The sequence below is a fragment of the Girardinichthys multiradiatus genome, chromosome 9 (genome assembly GCF_021462225.1).
Source record: "Girardinichthys multiradiatus isolate DD_20200921_A chromosome 9, DD_fGirMul_XY1, whole genome shotgun sequence".
In the NCBI taxonomy this organism is placed as follows: Eukaryota; Metazoa; Chordata; class Actinopteri; order Cyprinodontiformes; family Goodeidae; genus Girardinichthys; species Girardinichthys multiradiatus.
Window position 1 is genome coordinate 11,351,986 of NC_061802.1, and position 14,145 is coordinate 11,366,130.

At 36.8% G+C, this 14,145-nt stretch overlaps 2 protein-coding genes across 2 annotated transcripts; both read left to right on the forward strand.

Annotated features, from left to right (window-relative positions):
• Nucleotides 1–5,592: 5,592 nt before the first annotated feature.
• On the forward strand, nt 5,593–7,568 carry LOC124874198. Its single transcript, XM_047375459.1, has 6 exons — nt 5,593–5,606; nt 5,686–5,916; nt 6,001–6,114; nt 6,349–6,480; nt 6,606–6,746; nt 7,094–7,568. The coding sequence occupies exons 1-6, from the start codon at nt 5,603–5,605 to the stop codon at nt 7,291–7,293; spliced, it is 822 nt and encodes a 273-aa protein (XP_047231415.1). The 5' UTR covers nt 5,593–5,602; the 3' UTR covers nt 7,294–7,568.
• An 809-nt stretch (nt 7,569–8,377) lies between these two features.
• Nucleotides 8,378–14,022, forward strand: LOC124874197 (receptor-type tyrosine-protein phosphatase C-like). The gene is made up of 13 exons (XM_047375458.1): nt 8,378–8,474; nt 9,239–9,259; nt 9,468–9,740; nt 9,820–10,050; nt 10,135–10,248; nt 10,483–10,614; nt 10,741–10,881; nt 11,231–11,395; nt 12,306–12,508; nt 12,612–12,672; nt 12,766–12,871; nt 12,970–13,007; nt 13,332–14,022. The coding sequence occupies exons 1-13, from the start codon at nt 8,414–8,416 to the stop codon at nt 13,379–13,381; spliced, it is 1,596 nt and encodes a 531-aa protein (XP_047231414.1). The 5' UTR covers nt 8,378–8,413; the 3' UTR covers nt 13,382–14,022.
• The last annotated feature ends 123 nt before the right edge of the window (nt 14,023–14,145 follow it).

The window sequence follows — 14,145 nt, forward strand, 5'->3', positions numbered from 1 at the left end:
GGACTAAACGGACGTGACGGTGGTGCTCCTCAATGTCCCTTGAATAAATCAAAATGTCATCAAGGTAGACAAAAACAAAAACATTCAAAAAGTCTCTCAGAACGTCATTGATGAGCGACTGAAAAACTGCTGGTGCGTTACTCAGTCCAAAAGGCATCACCAGGTATTCAAAATTACCCAAAGGAGTTTTAAATGCGGTCTTCCACTCGTCCCCCTGACGGATCCTAAATAAATGGTAGGCGATACGGAGATCTAATTTAGTGAAGATTGTAGCACCGTGAACTGGTTCAAAAGCCGAAGAAAGGAGTGGGAGAGGGTATTTATTTTTTACTGTAATTTGGTTCAGCCCCCTATTGTTGATACATGGGCAGAGAGAACTATTTTCTTTCTCAACAAAGAAAAACCCAGCACCGAGTGGAGATGAAGAGGGGCGAATTAAGCCGGTTACCAAAGACTCATTAATATAGTTCTCCATAACTTTTCGTTGAGGTCCAGAAATGTTATATAGCCTACTGGTAGGTAGGGGGGCACAGGGAAGCAAATCTATTGCAGAGTCATAAGGTCTATGCGGGGGCAATGATAAGGCCTTGACTTTACTAAAAACTAACTTTAGATCATGGTATTCAGAAGGAACGCTAGAGAGATCGGTAATCTCACTCTCAGCAGGAGCTAAGTCAGTGGGGAGAGAGGCGACAGCTGACTGCAGGCAAGAGGAAAGACAGCTAGTGGACCAGGACTCACCTCGACAATCTGCCCAATTAATATAAGGATTGTATTTTTGAAGCCAAGGGAAGATAAAACTATGGAGTTCAGAGCTATAGGAAACACAAAAAAAGATATCTCCTCCCTATGATTACCAGAAAGTACTAAAGTCAGAGGTTTGGTCCGATGGGTAATACGTTGTAAATTTTGCCCATCCAAGGCAGAAACTAACTGAGGTGCGGGAAGGAGCTCAGTCTCAATCTGTGCCTCACTTACTAATCTCTGATCTATTAGGTTCTGATCGCTTCCAGAATCAATCAGAGCGGAAAGGTTCTGAATGGGACGGTTAGAAATTAATGAGGGTGGTAAGCTAAGTCTGGGGGCAAGTAAACGGTCCACCAGTTTCCCCTCACTTACTGACGGACCTGGTCTTTTGGTCCAGTGGGGCAGATAGTGCAGTCAGCAAGATAATGCTCAGGTGAGCCAAAGTAAACATATATATGTATATATATATGTATATATATATATATATATATATATATATGTATATATATATATACAGTATATACAGTACAGACCAAACGTTTGGACACACCTTCTCATTCAAAGAGTTTTCTTTATTTTCATGACTATGAATATTGTAGCTTCACACTGAAGGCATCAAAACTATGAATTAACCCATGTGGAATTATATACTGAACAAAAAAGTGTGGAACAACTGAAAATATGTCTTATATTCTAGGTTCTTCAAAGTAGCCACCTTTTGCTTTGATTACTGCTCCGCACACTCTTGGCATTCTGTTGATGAACTTCAAGAGGTAGTCACCTGAAATGGTTTTCCAACAGTCTTGAAGGAGTTCCCAGAGATGCTTAGCACTTGTTGGCCCTTTTGCCTTCACTCTACGGTCCAGCTCATCCCAAACCATCTCAATTGGGTTCAGGTCCGGTGATTGTGGAGGCCAGGTCATCTGGCGCAGCACTCCATCACTCTCCTTCTTGGTCAAATAGCCCTTACACAGCCTGGAGGTGTGTTTGGGGTCATTGTCCTGTTGAAAAATAAATGATGGTCCAACTAAACGCAAACTGGATGGAATAGCATGCTGCTGCAAGATGCTGTGGTAGCCATGCTGGTTCAGTATGCCTTCAATTTTGAATAAATCCCCAACAGTGTCACCAGCAAAGCACCCCCACACCATCACACCTCGTCCTCCATGCTTCACGGTGGGAACCAGGCATGTAGAGTCAATCCGTTCACCTCTTGTGCGCCGCACAAAGACACGGTGGTTGGAACCAAAGATCTCAAACTTGGACTCATCAGACCAAAGCACAGATTTCCACTGGTCTAATGTCCATTCCTTGTGTTCTTTAGCCCAAACAAGTCTCTTCTGCTTGTTGCCTGTCCTCAGCAGTGGTTTCCTAGCAGCTATTTTACCATGAAGGCCTGATTCACACAGTCTCCTCTTAACAGTTGTTCTAGAGATGTGTCTGCTGCTAGAACTCTGTGTGGCATTGACCTGTTCTCTAATCTGAGCTGCTGTTAACCTGCGATTTCTGAGGCTGGTGACTCGGATGAACTTATCGTCCACAGCAGAGGTGACTCTTGGTCTTCCTTTCCTCATGTGAGCCAGTTTCTTTGTAGCGCTTGATGGTTTTTGCGACTGCACTTGGGGACACTTTCAAAGTTTTCCCAATTGTTCGACTGACTGACCTTCTTTTCTTTAAGTAATGATGGCCACTCATTTTTCTTTACTTAGATGCTTTTTTCTTGCCATAATACAAATTCTAACAGTCTATTCAGTAGGACTATCAGCTGTGTACTGTATCCACCTCCTGCACAACACAATTGATGGTCCCAACCCCATTTATAAGGCTTGAAATCCCACTTATTAAACCTGACAGGGCACAGCTGTGAAGTCAAAACTATTTCCGGTGACTACCTCTTGAAGCTCATCAACAGAATGCCAAGAGTGTGCAGAGCAGTAATCAAAGCAAAATCTGGCTACTTTGAAGAACCTAGAATATAAGATATATTTTCAGTTGTTTCACACTTTTTTGTTCAGTATATAATTCCACATGTGTTAATTCATAGTTTTGATGCCTTCAGTGGGAAGCTACAATATTCATAGTCATGAAAATAAAGAAAACTATTTCAATGAAAAGGTGTGTCCAAACCTTTGGTCTGTACTGTATATATATACATATATAGTGCCTCCGAAAGTATTCAGCCCCCTTAAACTGGTCAACCTCTTGCCACATTTCAGGCTTCAAACATAAAGATATAAAATTCTAATTTTTTGTGAAGAATCAACTGCAAGTGGGACACAATCGTAAAGTGGAATGAAATTTATTGCATGTGTCAAACGTTTTTAACAAATAAAAAACTGAAAAGTGGGGCGTGCAATATTATTCGGCCCCCTTGCGTTAATACTTTGTAGCGCCACCTTTTGCTGGAATTACAGCTGCAAGTCGCTTGGGGTTTGTCTCTATCAGTTTTGTACATCGAGAGACTGAAATTCTTGTCCATTCTTCCTTGCAAAACATCTCGAGTTCAGTGAGGCTGGATGGAGAGCGTTCGTGAACAGCAGTCTTCAGCTCTTTCCACAGATTCTCGATTGGATTCAGGTCTGGACTTTGACTTGGCCACTCCAACATCTGGACACGTTTATTTGTGAACCATTTCATTGTAGATTTGGCTTTATGTTTTGGATCATTGTCTTGTTGGAAGATAAATCTCCGTCCCAGTCTCAGGTCTCTTGCAGACTCCAACAGGTTTTCTTCCAGAATGGTCCTGTATTTGGCCCCATCCATCTTCCCATCAATTTTGACCATCTTCCCTGTCCCTGCTGACGAAAAGCAGGCCCAAACCATGATGCTGCCACCACCATGTTTGACAGTGGGGATGGTGTGTTCAGGGTGATGAGCTGTGTTGCTTTTATGCCAAACATATCGTTTTGCATTGTGGCCAAACAGTTTGATTTTGGTTTCATCTGACCAGAGCACCTTCTTCCACATGTTTGGTGTGTCTCCCAGGTGGCTTGTGGCAAACTTTAAATGAGACTTTTTATGGATATCTTTGAGAAATGGCTTTCTTCTTGCCACTCTTCCATAAAGGCCAGATTTGTGCAGCGTACGACTGATTGTTGTCCTATGGACAGACTCTCCCACCTCAACTGTAGATCTCTGCAGTTCATCCAGAGTGATCATGGACCTCTTGGCTGCATCTCTGATCAGTCTTCTCCTTGTTCGAGATGAAAGTTTAGAGGGACAGCCGGGTCTTGGTTTGCTGTCTGATACTCCTTCCATTTCAATATGATTGCTTGCACAGTGCTGCTTGGGATGTTTAAAGCTTGGGAAATATTTTGTATCCAAATCCAGCTTTAAACTTCTCCACAACTTTATCTCGGACCTGTCTGGTGTGTTCCTTGGTCTTCATGATGCTCTCTGCGCTTTGAACAGAACCCTGAGACTATCGCAGAGCAGGTGCATTTATAAAAATATATATATATATATATATATAAACACACACACACACACATAGGGCATATTCTCCCTGTACATGTGTGAGTTCTCACCAGGTACTATGGCTTCCTCCCACAGTTAGGTTAATTGGTGAATGAGGGTTTGTATGGTTGTTTGTGTGTTGCCCTGCAAAGGACTGGCAACCTGTCCAGAGTGTACCCTGCCTCACGCCCGCAGACTGCTGGAGATAGGCACCAGCTTCCTCATGACCCACTATGGAATAAGCAGTAGAAAATGTTTCCCCTTAAACCACATAAGTGTTGCTTTAGCAGTAGGCTTTGGGTCATTGTCCCGCTGGAAGGTAAACCTCCATCCCAGTCTCAAATCACAAGCAGACTGACACAACTTTACTTCAAGAATATCCCTGTACTTAGCACCATTCAAATTCAAAAATACTTTATTAATCCCAAAGGGAAATTAAATGTTGGAGCTCATTATGTAGGTTTCTCCATCCACCTTTCCCTAGACTCAGACCACATTCCTGGTGCCTGCTGCTGAAAAACATCTTCACAACATGATGCTGCCATCAACATGTTTTACTGTGGGGCTGTGTTCTTGGGGTGATGGGAGGTGTTAGGGTTATCACCAGATTTCACCAGCATTTTTCTTGGGGGCAGAAAAGTAAAATTTTAGTCCCGCAACTTATTCAGAATATCTTTGGCCACTGTGCTTCCTCTCTGATTAATGCCTTCCTTCCATGTGCATCCATCTGAAGATTATCGATATTATGGAGCACCAGGGGAACATCAAAGCACCTCACCCCCAAGCACTCAGTCAACCACAACAATGGCTGCCACCACAGGTTGGAACTTTAAATCTTTAATTTGGGAAGAGTTTGTTAAGGATTAGGCTTTAGGGGACAGACTTTAGGTCTGCTGAGATCCAAGCAGCACAGACCAGGTAACTGTAAATTTGAATATGATTTAAAAGTGTATTTTAGTTTTGAATTTTTATTTTGTTTTATTAAATGTGACAGTTTTTCTGGGTTTGTCTCGATTAACAAAAGGTTATCCTGCCAGGGTTAAAAATAGCTTTTATCTTTCAAGCTAACAGTTTGAGATAAAAACTCCTGAAGTTTGCTTTTATTTAACCTTAAATGTGAATGTGTTGGTGTGCAGGTTCTTACAGTGTTGAAACGGTCCAGTTTGGTCTCCTAATGAAGATAACATATTTTACTCCTCATAACTACACCATAAAGGTTGCTGAGAAGGAAGGTCCATTTAAAAGGAGATCCACTGTTTCTTTCTCCACTGAAAAATCAACTCATGAAATCAAACCTCTGAAGCCGTGCACCGAATATGAGCTAATCGTCACTCTGATTGCCACTAATGGTACAGAAATAACCTGTAACAAAACTGAATATAAAACAACAACAACTGGAATGAGTGAGTAAAATATTAAATGTTGTCATATCTTATTTTATTTAATGAAGTCAGACTGAAACAAATATTATTTGTATTTCAGGTGAACAAGACATTAAAAAAGCCTCCTGTCCTTCTGGATATTTGTGCTACCAAAGTGGTTGGAACATCAGCTCTTTAGTATCAAAACACAACAAGGTTTCAGCTGCAGAGTTAATCAATGGATCGTATCGTTTCAAACCTGCTTATGAGGACATTTGCACTGATTTTGTTTTGAAGTTCCCTGATAAAAACTGCAACGTTTCCTTCACCTCCTCTGAATATGTTCCTGTTGGTATGTACAAAACATATTAATAATTAAATCTCTCTTCTGTGGATGTGATTTTAGTTACAATCATTTGTCATTTTTTATCTCCAGATTTCATTGATCCAAATGACATAAATCAGACTGAACCCACTGAACTTCCTGCAAAGATAGAAACAAAGTTTCCTTCAAACTGTAAAAATCTCAGTGTTGAGTACAAATGTTCAGGTGAGTAAAAACTACAGCTGTCAGAAACACAGATTCTTACTAAAAGATATATTTTAAGTGATCAGAAATATGTTATTGTGTCATAATGTTTAACACGTTCTATCTGTAAATTAGTTCAGAATATTTATTTTCTCTAAATGTGTCAAAATGTAAAGAATAAAGCTAACAGCTGATCAGTGCTGATCTCAGAACAAAAGGTCCTGCAGAAATGATTTCATCTTTGTGTTTCTTCAGGAAAGGACAATAACTCTGTTGAACCTTCTGACATGAAGCCGTTCACAGACTACAGCTGTACTGGTCACATCAAGAACAACGGTGTCTTCATAAATAAGACCACTCCACCTGTCCAGTTCAACATTAACTGTGGTGTGTTGATATTTACCGAACCTCAGTGGAAAGAAGAAGAACAAAGTTATCATACGAACACAGTTTGGAGTGAAAAACATGATCAGCAACTGGATTAATTGTTGCTTCTTATTTGCTTCCAACAGATTTTACAATAATAATCTTGAAGGCCAGATCAACCAATACTTCCATTGAGCTGAACTGGAAAACAACCAGTGATAAATGTCAAGGTGTTCTCCACAGTCTGACGAACCTCTCTTATAGCTGCAGCTGTCAAGACAAGAAATGTAAGTAAAATAATTAGATTTGATCTTCTCTAATATATTTACATCAAAGAACATTTAACACATTTAAATTAGCATAACTATGTTAAATAAACACTAACTAATATATCTATCAATTTTATTTCTGAGCATAAATTAAAGTCCGAGATCAGTGAAAAACCCTAAGCTGTGAAATTTTCCTAAAAGTCACTTTATTGAAACAGCTCTGTGACATGTGGAGGAAATGTTCTCTTTATTTAATGTTTAACTTCAGATAAAGACCAAACTCTTCATTAACATTTTAACCTTTATCCTTAAAGTCAGTCATTTTACATCTCTTTATAATAACTTGTTGTTAAATCAATCATCAGATTATGCTACAGATGAAGGAAGGATGATGAATCTTCTTGATGGAGGAAGGTGTCATAATCTTTGGGACTTTGGTTTTGTGTTCATCTTTATGTTGGTATTTCTGTTCTGCTCCATTGTTTCCTGCATGTTCTATCAGCCATGTTTCCCTTCTTCTTCTTCTGCTTCTGGTGTTTTATGGCAGTTGGAAGACCAGCTTTAAAGATGCATTAACGCCACCAACTGGACTGGAGTGTGAACAGCATATTAACTAAAGAAAGAAAACAAAAGCCTACATTATTTCTAATAGATTTGTGTTGATTAAAAATTAGATGATTTTTAATTACATTAACTCCAACAAGATATTCAATTGCGTCATTAACATTTAGCTTATTCAGTGCTTGTTTGAGCTGTCTCCTTTCTGCTTCATACACATTGCTTTTCATGAGAAGATGCTCTACAGATTCAGGCAATAATCACATAACCCTGATGGATGCTTTCAAATAACTTGATGTGTTTTGTTACTGTGTGACCTAATGATGATTTGACACGAATGTCTGCATTTGTGTTTCCCTCCACTCACACATGCGCAGGAATCCAAACAAATTCTAGTATGACGTTTTTGGTGGGAAGTTTGCATTAAATATGACAAATCTGATTATTGATATTGTTCCTTGTTGAGTTATTTGATTTAATGCTTAATAAAACTGATATATTATCAGAAACTATCACATATGTTTGACCATTCTGTTCTTTAATCCAATTTAAACTCCACTAAATCTACTATCTATACTGATAAATTATCTGTAGTTCTTTTCTTTAGTCCTCTGTTGTGGTATGAAAAGTATAGCACACCACAGACGTCTACCTCTGTCGCCTCTGTTGTTTCGGTGAATCTTGAATGCATCTGTGACATGGTTGCACTCAGCGTCAGGTAACCACAGCTCAGCACATCATGGCAGTATGAATTCACACAAACAAGACATAGTTTTTATACATAAGTGGGAAATATTAGTTTTCATAACTACCAGTTGCACTTTTGGTCCATGAACATCTGTTATAATAAAGTCATAAACCTGGTTTGAGCTTTTATTTTTAATGTGCAGCACAAACTACTTGATGCAGAAACTCACATATATCTGCAAACCCAGAACAAGCTGTAAGACTCATTAAGACAAATGTATAAATATCTGTGGTCTAGGCATGTGGTTATCTTCTTTTCCTGTACTATGTCGTAACACAGAAACTGTTAAATGTTGATTCTGCAGACTAGGCGTTAGCTGCTGATTAAAAAAACGCGCTTTACATTAGTTGCATCGCTAAGAAAGTTGACACTCCTGGATATGGCAGCTCTGAATGGAGTTACCTTCCTGATATGGGCTGTCAGCAGTGCCCTGGTCCGAGGTGGGTAATTATATTTAACATAATGGTCAACTTTATAAACATTTAGACCAATAATATGTGTTGTGTGCATTAAAAATATTAATTATCTAACCAGTTTACAGAATAAAAGGTCTATAAATTGTTGCTATGTTAGAGAGCATAAAATCAAGGTTTTAAAACAACTCTTGCTTTTGAAGTATTTTTTGTGTTTGAAAAGGATGAATATTAATTTCATTTCACTTTTAATACGGTGCTTTTTTTTTTTTTTTACATTTTCTCTAAGATGCTTTTAAAAAATCTTCCATGAAAATGAGCCACAACCTCACATAATAACATTAACAAAATCTGGTATTGAAACTTAGAAAAAAAGGACTTATGGAAAATATTCATATTCTGTGTCGTATTTCTCCAAGATGTTAACTATAATAACTAAACTTTTACATGCGAGCAGAATTATATAAAACAATTTGAGAATATCACACAGTTAAAACTAGCTAAAGATGGTAGTAAAATGTTGATTAAATACTATAATTATTATTAGTAGAGGTATTTTACTTCTCACTTCCAGACAATCAACTAAACACCACTAAGAGCGCTTCCACCACATCTTGGAGTTTTACTCTTTATTTTATGTGACTCTGGTCAAATATTGTTTATTAGACTTTAGGATTTGGACTTTAGTGTTGCAGAGAATCGCGCTGCAGACGGCGATTTGCTGTAACTTAAACAGGTGTTTTAGAAAATGCATTTTGATCATATGTTAATATTTTTCTCTTGTCTTCCAGCAGCAGAATCAGACCCAAAGTGTGAGTATCAGGTTTGACCTCGTAAAAAACACAAGTTTATTATTTTTGTCTTTTTTCATTGCTTGTCCATTCTTATAAAGAGAACCCTTTTGGTTTGGATAACAATGATTAGAGAGTATTTTTCCGTCTTCAGTAACAGCCGTTTGACATTAAATATTCAATCTTGTAGTTTCCTCAAATTACAAAATGTGAATCTGTTGCTGTGCAGGTTCTTACAGAGTTGAAACGGTCCAGTTTGGTCTCCTGATGAAGATAACATATTTTACTCCTCATAACTACACCATAGACGTTGCTGAGAAGGAAGGTCCATTTAAAAGGAGATCCACTGTTTCTTTCTCCAATGAAAACTCAACTCATGAAATCAAACCTCTGAAGCCGTGCACCGAATATGAGCTAATCGTCACTCTGATTCCCACTAATGGTACAGAAATAACCTGTAACAAAACTGATAATAAAACAACAATAACAACAACTGGAATGAGTGAGTAAAATATTAAATATTCTCATATCTTATTTTATTTAATGAAGTCAGACTGAAACAAATATTATTTGTATTTCAGGTGAACAAGACATTAAAAAAGCCTCCTGTCCTTCTGGATATTTGTGCTACCAAAGTGGTTGGAACATCAGCTCTTTAGTATCAAAACACAACAAGGTTTCAGCTGCAGAGTTCATCAATGGATCGTATCGTTTCAAACCTGCTTATGAGGACATTTGCACTGATTTTGTTTTGAAGTTCCCTGATAAAAACTGCAACGTTTCCTTCACCTCCTCTGAATATGTTCCTGTTGGTATGTACAAAACATATTAATAATGAAATCTCTCTTCTGTGGATGTGATTTTAGTTACAATCATTTGTCATTTTTTATCTCCAGATTTCATTGATCCAAATGACATAAATCAGACTGAACCCACTGAACTTCCTGCAAAGATAGAAACAAAGTTTCCTTCAAACTGTAAAAATCTCAGTGTTGAGTACAAATGTTCAGGTGAGTAAAAACTACAGCTGTCAGAAACACAGATTCTTACTAAAAGATATATTTTAAGTGATCAGAAATATGTTATTGTGTCATAATGTTTAACAGGTTCTATCTGTAAATTAGTTCAGAATATTTATTTTCTCTAAATGTGTCAAAATGTTAGGAATAAAGCTAACAGCTGATCAGTGCTGATCTCAGAACAAAAGGTCCTGCAGAAATTATTTCATCTTTGTGTTTCTTCAGGAAAGGACAATAACTCTGTTGAACCTTCTGACATGAAGCCGTTCACAGACTACAGCTGTACTGGTCACATCAAGAACAACGGTGTCTTCATAAATAAGACCACTCCACCTGTCCAGTTCAACATTAACTGTGGTGTGTTGATATTTACCGAACCTCAGTGGAAAGAAGAAGAACAAAGTTATCATACGAACACAGTTTGGAGTGAAAAACATGGATCAGCAACTGGATTAATTGTTGCTTCTTATTTGCTTCCAACAGATTTTACAATAAGAAACCTGAAGGCCAATTCAACCAATACTTCCATTGAGCTGAACTGGAAAACAACCAGTGATAAATGTCAAGGTGTTCTCCATAGTCTGACGAACCTCTCTTATAGCTGCAGCTGTCAAGACAAGAAATGTAAGTAAAATAATTAGATTTGATCTTCTCTAATATATTTACATCAAAGAACATTTAACACATTTAAATTAGCATAACTATGTTAAATAAACACTAACTAATATATCTATCAATTTTATTTCTGAGCATAAATTAAAGTCCGAGATCAGTGAAAAACCCAAAGCTTTGAATTTTCCTAAAAGTCACTTTATTGAAGCAGCTCTGTGACATGTGGAGGAAATGTTCTCTTTATTTAATGTTTAACTTCAGATAAAGACCAAACTCTTCATTAACATTTTAACCTTTATCCTTAAAGTCAGTCATTTTACATCTCTTTATAATAACCTGCTGTTGTTAAATCAATCATCAAATTATGCTACAGCTGAAGGAAGGATGATGAATGTTTCTGAAGGAAGAAGGTGTGAAATAAAAAACCTTAAACCATACGAGGATTACATCTGTGAAGTCCGTCCCATCTATGGTGATCGACGTGATTTCAAAGGGGAAACATTTAAAGAGAAGACCCAGCCTGGAAGTAAGTTACCAAGAAAATATCTCTGGTGAGAAATTAATGCAGTCTACAAATACCAACTGTTTTAATAATAATTAAATTTGTTTGATGGTTTTTACATTTAGTTTGACCGAAGGAACATTCATGTTTTCTCCTAATAAGTTTAAAGAAACACAACTATTAACAATTCTTAAACAATTTATGTGTTTTTATATTCAAGAAAACAATGTAAATCTCTTATAATTAGTTATTATTTTCAATCAGCCTGAATTTCATTGCAGCGCAGTTTATTATTATTTATTTTAAAGTCATAATTCTTTTCTTCAGTTTTTCATACAAGTAAAAAAGTCTTATATTGTTTTTGGGATTGTTTTTAAAACCCAAAATGGACAAAAAGATAAAAGAAATGCTGATACTAATGTATAAATTAATTTACCTATGAGGTTGTCTAAATTTACAGCATTATTAGACTTTGGTTCCAACATCACATGTTTTGGGTCATCCTTCACCGCCGTGGAGAGAAGAAAGTTAGTTTTGGCCCAGAAATCTTTTTGATGTTTTATACCAGAGAGTCACACCAGGTTTAGCATAAATAATAATAAAAAATCAATGTTTAGAAATTAACTTTTTTAGGGGGAACAAAAATATAAGCTTGCAATTACAATCTTAATAATTATTTATTTATTAGATTGCAAATCTCACATTAGAAACATTAGTAAATATCTGTCTGCATTACAGGGTAATTAAAAAGTTTAAATAGATTAAATATTTTTACTCAAAGTTTCTGCTTAATTGTTTGTAAATTACAAAAGTAATAAACTTTAAAAAAACATTTTTTATGTGTGGTTTGCTCCTCAGATGTTTGTAGGAAACATAAGCTTTAACTCTCCATGTCTGTGTGTCCTAATATGTGTCCTCTCTCTTCCTCTTACAGTACCAGAACCTCCAACAGGTCTTCAGGTGTCACTTCCAGAGAACAACGTGATCAAAGTGAAATGTGAACCACCTCTTCATTTAAATGGACCAAAGACAAACTACATTGTACAACTTCTTAATGTTGCTGGCAGCCAGCAGAATAAGACAAGCTGTGATTTTGAATTGAAGGATCTGAACTACTTAACATCCTACACAGTGAAGGTTTGTGTAAACCTGTTGGTTTAATGAGGAATTCACAGTTTTTGCCCTCTCATTTTTCCAGTGAATGATATGTTTCCTAATCAGAAACATTCTGTAATTATAGGTGGTAATCTTCAACGGACGCTTTAACAGCACACCTGTGACACGTTCAGCTGTCACTCATTGTATGTGGCATTTCATTTCATTTAACACTTTATTCTATATAATTTCACTCTCCAAATGCATATCTACACATTTTATCTTAAATGCTTCAACAGACAACAAAAAAGGCCTCATTATCGGTTTGGTCAACCTCATCATCATCATCTCCTGTGTAGCGCTGGGTGTGTCATTCTTCATCAGGAAGAGGAGAGAATTCAGAAAGTAAAACCTATTCAGCTGATCTGCTTGTTTATTTTAATTGTTAAATCAATCATTTTCTTCTAAAAATAATCCTCCAACCTGATCCATTTTCTCCGCAGCGTTGGTAATGAAGAACTGATGCTCAACCCGACAGCAAGTGAGTAAACTTGATTTGGAATCACATGAAGACAATAAACATGTTTATTATAAGATTTTAGCTACAGCCTTATTGGGCTGGTACTCACAGGACAACCCTTAACCGACCGAAATATTATTTAATAAAATATTAAAATATTAATATTAAATAATATATTCATATTCATTGGTACCACAACCACATAGTGTCTTCATTAAGATTTCTTGGTTTTTACACCAGGTTTTCATTTGTTTCTGTATGAGATTAAACTCTAAAATAAACTATATTAATAACTATATTAATGCAGTTTTCATATAATGGCACCTTTCCTGTTTGTTGTTACAGTCTATACTAACATGCCACCTCCCAAAGGCAATCATAAAGCTTGCCGATGAAGATCTGATGATGCTGCGGATCAAGACACCATTTAATTTAGTAGCTTTATTATGTCTGACAACTTTTATCTTTCATAATCTTTGGGACTTTGGTTTTGTGTTCATCTTTATGTTGGTATTTCTGTTCTGCTCCATTGTTTCCTGCATGTTCTATCAGCCATGTTTCCCTTCTTCTTCTTCTGCTTCTGGTGTTTTATGGCAGTTGGAAGACCAGCTTTAAAGATGCATTAACGCCACCAACTGGACTGGAGTGTGAACAGCATATTAACTAAAGAAAGAAAACAAAAGCCTACATTATTTCTAATAGATTTGTGTTGATTAAAAATTAGATGATTTTTAATTACATTAACTCCAACAAGATATTCAATTGCGTCATTAACATTTAGCTTATTCAGTGCTTGTTTGAGCTGTCTCCTTTCTGCTTCATACACATTGCTTTTCATGAGAAGATGCTCTACAGATTCAGGCAATAATCACATAACCCTGATGGATGCTTTCAAATAACTTGATGTGTTTTGTTACTGTGTGACCTAATGATGGTTTGACACGAATGTCTGCATTTGTGTTTCCCTCCACTCACACATGCGCAGGAATCCAAACAAATTCTAGTATGACGTTTTTGGTGGGAAGTTTGCATTAAATATGACAAATCTGATTATTGATATTGTTCCTTGTTGAGTTATTTGATTTAATGCTTAATAAAACTGATATATTATCAGAAACTATCACATATGTTTGACCATTCTGTTCTTTAATCCAATTTA